An 8,536-nucleotide genomic window follows, 5' to 3' on the forward strand; every position below is an offset into this window, starting at 1 on the left:
TGGCCTAGCCAAGGCCATAAACATCTTCAGGGGTGGCTGGATCCTACGACTAGGGTGAGAGGGTGGTCTAGCTAGGTCCCCCTAGGTGGCGGAAAGCGGAGGCTCTATGCTACCTTCATTTTTTAATTTTTTTTTAAAAGGAAAATTCTTTTTGGTTTTTGGGTTTCGTTTTTAATTTTTTATTAGATGTAAAGTTGAGTTGGCATTTTGTACATGTGGCAATATTTTATTGGTTTGAGATACATTTAACTCAAAAAAAAAAAAAAAAACATAACAACAACAACATTAGAAAAGAAATAGGGCATTTTGAACAATTTATGTTAAAAAAAAAAAGTCATGCGATTTTCATCCAAATTGACGGAAAAAACTAGCTGAGGGTACGGTGTTATGTAGTTTTGTGGATTTCATGTGTCACTTTTTAAATTTTAGAGGTACAGTACTAAAGTGCCAATATTTTGAGGGATTAAATGTATTTTTCCCAAGTATTATTTTAAGGCATGAGTAGCGTCCAACGCTAAAGAGATAACAACTGTTTATTATTTAAAAATAAAAATAAAAAACCAGAATATTCAAAGACAAGCTTATACATATTGAAAATGTTTTCCATATTTTGTTTAGGATTAGATCCAGAATCCGTGTTGTCTCTGGCTTCCATGCACCCTCGTATCCTTGATAGATTAATGGTTGAGACTTGGAGTGTGTGATCTCATAATTAATGGGTTTTAGAGGCAGTTAATTTAGTTGGTATGACTTGAACAGTTTGATTTGGTTGGTAATATTTGCAGTCGTGATGTTAATGTAAAAAAATGTTGGGGTATGCACGCTCCTTCCTTTGTATATCAATGTTCTCTCTAATTTGATTTGCTTTAATTAATTTTTATTCATTAAAAAAAATAAATAATAATAAAAAAAGCCACTATAGTGACTCAGACTATATTAATTGCACCGCCTTCCGAGTCACTGAGTTCCACAGGATGTATATATGATCAACATGCAAATGAAGACGATAATTAATGATTATATTGATGATGGCATACAATAATTATAGATTAATTAAATTAGGAAAATATTGTTAGTGCATATTGTGTCATTACAGATGAAATAAATATGCGTGAGAGAGAGGGAGGGGGGGGGGGGGAAGAAAAAGGGGAGCAAAGCACCTTCATAGGGCCCATGACATGTCTCCTCAATAGACCCCGAGATGTGATTGTCATCTTTCTCCACTGCACTATCCTATTCTTTCACCTCCGTTCCCCTTTTCCCCTGCCATTTCTTGCCAAAAATACACTACAATTCTCCTCCCATAATCATGTCCAGCGACAGAAGAAAAGATTCCGCGGAAGGGTCGTCACGATCCACCGCCGCTGGCAACCTTCAGAACCAGCAGCAACCGGCACCGTTGAGCAGGTACGAGTCCCAGAAGCGGCGAGACTGGAACACTTTCGGGCAGTACCTGAAGAATCAGACACCGCCAGTTTCTCTTTCGCAGTGCAACTGCAACCATGTACTGGACTTCCTGCGGTACCTCGACCAGTTCGGAAAGACTAAGGTTCACTTACATGGATGCGTCTTCTTCGGCCAGCCAGACCCACCTGCTCCTTGCACGTGTCCTCTCAGGCAGGCCTGGGGGAGCCTCGACGCTCTAATCGGACGGCTCCGAGCTGCCTATGAGGAGCACGGTGGCTCACCTGACACCAACCCTTTTGGAAACGGAGCTATTCGGGTGTATTTGCGTGAAATTAAGGAGTGTCAAGCCAAAGCAAGAGGTATTCCATATAAGAAGAAAAAGAAGAAGAGGAATCAAATTAAGGCCATCGACGAGGCAAAGGCTTCAAAGCAAGCAGCTTAATTCCGATCCCTTGGCTTGAGCATCGCATAAATGGTAACTTATTTATTTCTTATAAAGTTCATAAAATCATAAACTCTCCTTCTTCGTTCATGAAAATTAATAGATCGTATCTAATCTGTTACGTACAGTACTGGACAATTATATGACTCTTAAGTTGGAAGTGTTTGGCTCTTATTTCTTTCATAAAACCCTAGAGACGCAGATCCCAAAACCCTAATTTGCTTAATCTTGGGCAAAGTGGGAATTAATGGAAGACTGTGCTAATGAACTTTACCTATTTCTCACTAATTATTAGATACTAATCATGATTAGGTGGGGAGCCAGGCGCTCTCTCTCTCTCTCTCTCTCTCTCAATTATGAAGAAACTCTGTTCTTGTAGCTTCCTAATTAAATATGTCTCACTTGTTTACTTTTTTAGTACTCATTTTGGCTCTTTTCTGATTCTGTGAGATTTTGTGCTCCCCATGGATGTCGATGCGATATACATATCATACGTTGCATGGATTCATATTAGTATTTACGTGAGAATTAGCAAAGAAATAATTGAATTCATGCATGCAACTTCTATATATTTACTCTCGTGATTTACAAGATCACGGATATAATGCTTATATCATCAATCTTTCTCGAATATTTGTGCTTTTAAATCTTCCAATATTGTTAATCTGGGTGCTTCCATTATATTATGCATTTCTTTCTGTGTTAACAGAACCTTTGACTAGTTTTAAAGAATTTTCTGTCCTCCTTAGATTGCTTAAACAATATCATGGTTGCTTAAGAAATTGCAAGCCAATTATGCTAGTTTAACTGTTTAAGTATCCGAATTGTCTTTGTCATGGACTACCTTCTATTTATTTATTTTTGGCTACTGTACTAAAGTGTATTTACTTATTCTAATCGTTTCTTTTTTGAACCTTTTGGTAGGATAGCTAGTCTTCATACATTTATATTCTTCTAAGCATTTTTCCAACAGTTAATTTGTTTTCCTATAACTAACATACTTTTTATGACTATTTCCAAGTGAAATTTGGGATTGGCAAACAAATTCTGTTTTGCAGTTAATTCATATATTCTAAGCGAATGGAACTAGTATATAGTGGGCCAAGCAAACAGTCTTTGTCCAAGGATGATGTCTTTAAATATGATAATATATAATATTGGTAATAAATTGCATGAGGATAAGCCATAAAAAGGGATGTTATCAAATTTTGATGGTTTAAACTTAGGGTAATGGTATTTAGTGGACTGTTATACGATGCTCATATAATTGGGATGATGTGGCAATAAAAACCAGCATTTGAATTAAAAAGGGGCTTATAAGAAGAAAAAATCGAAGGCTGATTTCTATTGCCATGTCATTCCAATAGTATGATAGTCATATAGCAGTATACTAAATAGTATTTCTCTTAAATTTTAAAGCTAGATATTAAGTAAGCCTAATATAGAAGAGTAATGCTATTAAGTAGATTACTATATGACTGTCATACAATTGAGATTATGTAACAGCAAAAATCAGTATTTGGATCAACAATGACTCGTAAAAAAGGAAAATCAATGGCTGATTTTTACTGCCACTACATCACAGTTATATGGTAGTCATATAGTAGTATGCTAAATAGCATTTTTCAGTAATAGAGAATCAGTTGAAGAGTAATATTATTTAGTACTCTTGTAAAACTCTCATATAATTAACTGGATAATGTGCAAATAAAAATCATTCATTAGATCAGAACTTATAGAAAATAAAAAATAAAAAATTGTATATATATATATATATACCAATCCAAATATTGATTTTTACTACTATATCATTGAATTGTATGACAATTTACAGAAAAATCTACTCAATAGAATTATTCTATTAAGAGGCTGCTAGCTAAAGCAGGGCTAAAAGGCAAGAAGGACAAGGCATGAGGCCTTTTCTCGTGTATATATGAAGGGTTACATATATCAATTAAAGCTACCCAAATTACTGAAAATTTGCAAAATTAAAACACAAGTGGCAAATACGTACAGAAAATTATTGTCATTATGTCACATCAGTGTTCACATTTATAATATTATTTATAAAATGTGGTGATGATCACTAAAATAGTAAGTTTTGGGTTAGTGAAAAAAGTATACGTTAATACAAGTGAAATGTTTGCTTTCAATTTATATATATATATATATTTTGTCTATTTTCGTATAAGATAGGTGTATACAATTGAGTTTATGCGACCACATGTAAAATTTACAGATTTAATGATGAATTTACAAAAAAGTGTGTGAAATATATGAAAGAGAATGACACCAAACATATCTTTATATATTTGTAAACAAAAAATGATGATTGTATTTAAAAAATTGCCCATAATATAATGCTTTAGGAGTTGTAAAAGATCTTCATCCTATTTTATAGATGTGAGGGATCGAAAGCCGGCCTTAGAACAATTGATATAAATGAGATTTAAATACGATTTCAATAATAATAATTTTTAACTATAAATACCTTTAAATAAGAGAGAGATGAAAGCCTTGGACTTTGATTTTCATATATATATATATATATACATATCCTTCTTTTCTCAGGAGAAATGCTAATTAAGTTATTTAAGACGTCACTTATAACTGTCATCCACCTCTCATTTATTTGCCATGTAGAGCACGTAGCCGGCGCCGGTGAATATATATCACACATTAAACATTAATATCTGATCATTTGAAACGCGCGTGTATATATATATATATATATATATATATATATATATATATATATATATATATATATATATATATATATATATATATATGTCATATGTGTGTGTGCCTTTGATTATACGTGGATGCATGTGGTCGATCTCCAATGTCCTATAATGTCCATCCTCATGATTAGAGGTAATAGTTCAAGATCCCATGAATAGTTCGAGAGTAAATGAGAAGTACCAGTTCAGGATAGGAGCCTCCTATATATGGGGAAGGAATATGTGAGGACTGCAATTGCAAGTTAAGGGAAAAACAATATATATATATATATATATATATATATATATAGTGAGAATAAAAAGGAAATGAGATTGGGTATGCTAATCCAATACAACTCCATTACAATATATATATATATATTAAGCTTGCGATTTCACCATTTTATGACTGGAAAATGCTATTTGATTCAAAGACCAAATAATCATTTGTCAACATCCAGAGCTAATTAAGAATGCAAGCCTGGCCTTGTGATAATGTTTCTGGAGTAATATCAAATCATTGATCATGATGTATCGTTATAAACTTACAGACATATTTTTGTGAGAGCTTAAAACTTTATTTCTCTAGAGTTATCAGGGATTTGAGTAGGAAAGGTTGTGATACCCTAAATTGTAAAGAATGTATGGTGGGTAGATTGTGAAGGGATCGTATGAATGATTAGTCTAACATTGATTGCTTACTAAGTAGAATTGAGTTTTAGAGGTAGCTAGGATTGAGCTTTATAATTGTGATTCCAACACTCGCTCGGAATGTAATTTTGACCAATCATCTTAGGATGTAACACATAAAAATGGTTTTGGTAAACCAGTTTTATTGCGATAATATATTTTTAAGAGTAATGCTACACTTTACATCCATTTTGTCACACCCAATTCACACTGTTGATGTGGCACATAAGCTGAGTGGAGGTAGAAAGTTTTTTCTTTTTCTTTATTAAAAAAAAACAAAAAATTTATATACTTATTGAAATGGTCATTCAACTTGAGAAATGCTATACACACTTTCACTTTGACACTTTCAAGTGCACACTCTCTAACGTGAATTTAAAAATCATCAGTATTAGATTTTGATAGATCATTGTTAAATTTTGAATTCAATGGCAATTTTCACTGTCACGTCAAAGAGTGTGTACTTAGAAGTGTGGGAGTCTATATAGGATTTCTCATTCAACTCATTCTACGTACGTCAGCGGGTGTGAATATTAGATTTATTATTTTCTTGGGATTTTGTCATGGGAAGAAGAGGATCATGTAAAAAATCAATATGCATTGCCAGATCGAATAATTTTATTTTTAATTGGTAAATTATACACACGTGTCATATAGGAAGCTATATCCCACTCTTTTCAAGGGAAATTAAAGACCCTTTTATAAAGTTGCAAACTTGCTGTTCCCATATATCCATAAATAAAATAAATGAAAACTTCACTTATAACCCTGATCTTTTATAACTTTTTAAAAAATGTACAAAAGCTTTAAAACTGTCAATTTAAAGGTATTCAACTTTTAATTTATTTCAATTTCAATCTTCTGTTAGAATTTTCTGTTAAATTCTATCAAAATTTTCAAAATACCTCAGTGTTTATTTCTTAAAAAGAAATAAAAAAATTCTGTTAAATTCTGACAAACACTAAATCATTGCAATTTTTTTTTTTCCCTAAAAAATAAGTGGGGTATTTTGAAAATTTTAATAGGATTTAACATAAAATCCTAACGGAGGATTGAAATTGAAACTTTCTGGAAGATGGATACCCTAAATTGACACTTTATAAAGTTTGAATACTTTTTTGCAAAAGTATCAAAAAATCAGAAGTTATAAATGAAGTTTTCCTATAAAATAAAATTTGGTATATATTTTATACAAGGGGAAAAGACCCCTTAACTATAAACCCTATACCAGATTTTCTTTTTCCCCTTTCTTGAAAATATTGATCTTGAGGAATTTTCAAGACTTAGGTGATATGTTCTAGAGTACTATAATCTGTTCAAATATGATTTTTAATTCTCGCCAGTTGACAGATTCCATTGATCCTCTGGTTATAATCGTATTCTATGTATGGAAAACGTTGGCTGTGTGTGTGTGTTGTCTGGTCAGTGTCTAGTTTTGAAATCTGAGGTTAATGCTTGTTGAAAGATTAAAATTGCTAGGTTTTAATCTCTCATAGTCTTGTAAGTTATACAGTCGAATTGTATACCAATAAGAAAGTAATAGCTAGGTATTAAGAGCGATAATGCTTTGTTTTAATGCTCGTTTATTGCTTCAATAGACTCTGAGTTCATGATATATACTATATATAGGTCACTTCAAGTTCATAATGTCTTGAAAAGTACAGACCTCTTGTTCTTGATGTTCTTGATCTGATAAACATTCAATGCATGCATGTTACTATGTTAGCAAATTTCGTTTTACGAGAATATATTCACCAAAAAACCCTACAGCTGTTACATATTATTGCTTGGAAATTAATAGGACGAGAGCCATAAGAACATAGAATACGTACATTTCTGTTTCCTCAATCTGGCACCACCATGGAATGAAATTTGAAACACAGAAATGACATTTAAAACGAATATCCATTGATGTACTGCACCACTACGAGGATTAATATATGTTACTTTCGTCGTGATTGATGCATGGATAGCTTTCATCTTCCACTGATTAGCTTAGTTAATTGGATTGCGGTTTTAGGTCTGGGGTTGAAGCAAATGTATAACTTTCTTAGAATTTTTCTACTCAGTTTTGTTTGATGGATGCCCACATACATAGCTAGGGCTTACAAGTTAAACCTAAGGGCTTTTGTTTTCCACTGAATTTTACAGCATGTAACATTTTGTGCTGTTGAATTTCTTTTGCAGGATCAAACAAGTACAGGTCAAGAAGATGGGAAGGTTACAGAAAAACAAATATTCAAAACTCTCATCTATGCTTCAAGATATGGTCCTTTCTTTAAGAACTTAGCTTGTTATATGTTAGCGTACGTCCAGTTCTGAATAATCTTGTTATAGCAAGGTAGTCGTAGCTGCCCGCATTTTACGAGAAATGTACCACCTTGTAGACTTCTTTAAGCAGGTAGCTACAGTACTATACATATTATTATTTCTTTTGCTGAAAAAAGAGCGTATCTATTTTTAAGAAATCCACCCAGATTAAACTAAAAGAAATTTTATTAATGAAAATTTCTATATATGTTTGAATGAACATGTTTTGCATGTCAGAATCTGGATTAACTCACTCTTCTTTAATTTCAATTGTGTTGATCGATAATAGCTTGATTAAATAACTCTGGGACATCTCTAGTGATGACTTCCTGGCCTAGTTGTGACACTCCAAAAAGTTAGTTCTACATTGGAAAAATGAAATGTCCACATCAAGTGGGTGGATTATAAAGGTGTTTATGGATGCTAAATCCCATATTGGTTTTTTACTTGGTGATGCTAGGCTTTATAAGTGATTGAGATAAATACATTTTACCTCCCTCTCCTAGAGTTTGACCACTTTTTCACTTCTGTCTTCAATGTTTAAGAATTGGCAATGTATACCCACTAAGTTTTTGAATTTGTCAATGTTGTTCAACCGTTACTCAAATCCACTCTGACGGAAAATGATCCACATGCATCACGCATGGGCTTTAGGAGATAGAATGTCTCCAAAATACCTTTGGCAATCAATTTTAAAAGGCTTAGATTACTTTATGAGATGGATATGGGCTAGGGTGAGGGCCCCACCGAAGGCCAGGCAACTCTCGACGGCGTGGATTTTTAGAGGAGACTGATATTATGGGCTTGATAGTATGGCATGGCGTCGCTGCCTAAGGAGACAGATATTACGTTGATGTCATCTTATACGACAGAGTCGATACCGTCGAGAATATTAGAGGCTGCACATCCTTGGGCTCTACAAACCTTGCACACGGCGATTCTCACTTTGGGTACAACGCTTATG

The 8,536-nt window shown here is 33.3% G+C and overlaps 1 protein-coding gene across 1 annotated transcript; it reads left to right on the top strand.

Moving 5' to 3' along the window:
• Nucleotides 1-1,132: 1,132 nt before the first annotated feature.
• LOC133869808 (protein LIGHT-DEPENDENT SHORT HYPOCOTYLS 10-like) lies at nucleotides 1,133-7,792 on the top strand. Its single transcript, XM_062306881.1, has 2 exons — nucleotides 1,133-1,882; nucleotides 7,450-7,792. Exon 1 carries the CDS (start codon nucleotides 1,310-1,312, stop codon nucleotides 1,847-1,849), a length of 540 nt encoding a protein of 179 aa, XP_062162865.1. The 5' UTR covers nucleotides 1,133-1,309; the 3' UTR covers nucleotides 1,850-1,882; nucleotides 7,450-7,792.
• Nucleotides 7,793-8,536: the final 744 nt, after the last annotated feature.

This window comes from Alnus glutinosa, chromosome 5, assembly GCF_958979055.1.
Source record: "Alnus glutinosa chromosome 5, dhAlnGlut1.1, whole genome shotgun sequence".
NCBI lineage: Eukaryota > Viridiplantae > Streptophyta > Magnoliopsida > Fagales > Betulaceae > Alnus > Alnus glutinosa.

Bases quoted from the DNA above. Each gene is read 5' to 3' on its own strand.
- LOC133869808 (XM_062306881.1), top strand. From the start codon at position 1,310: ATGTCCAGCGACAGAAGAAAAGATTCCGCGGAAGGGTCGTCACGATCC.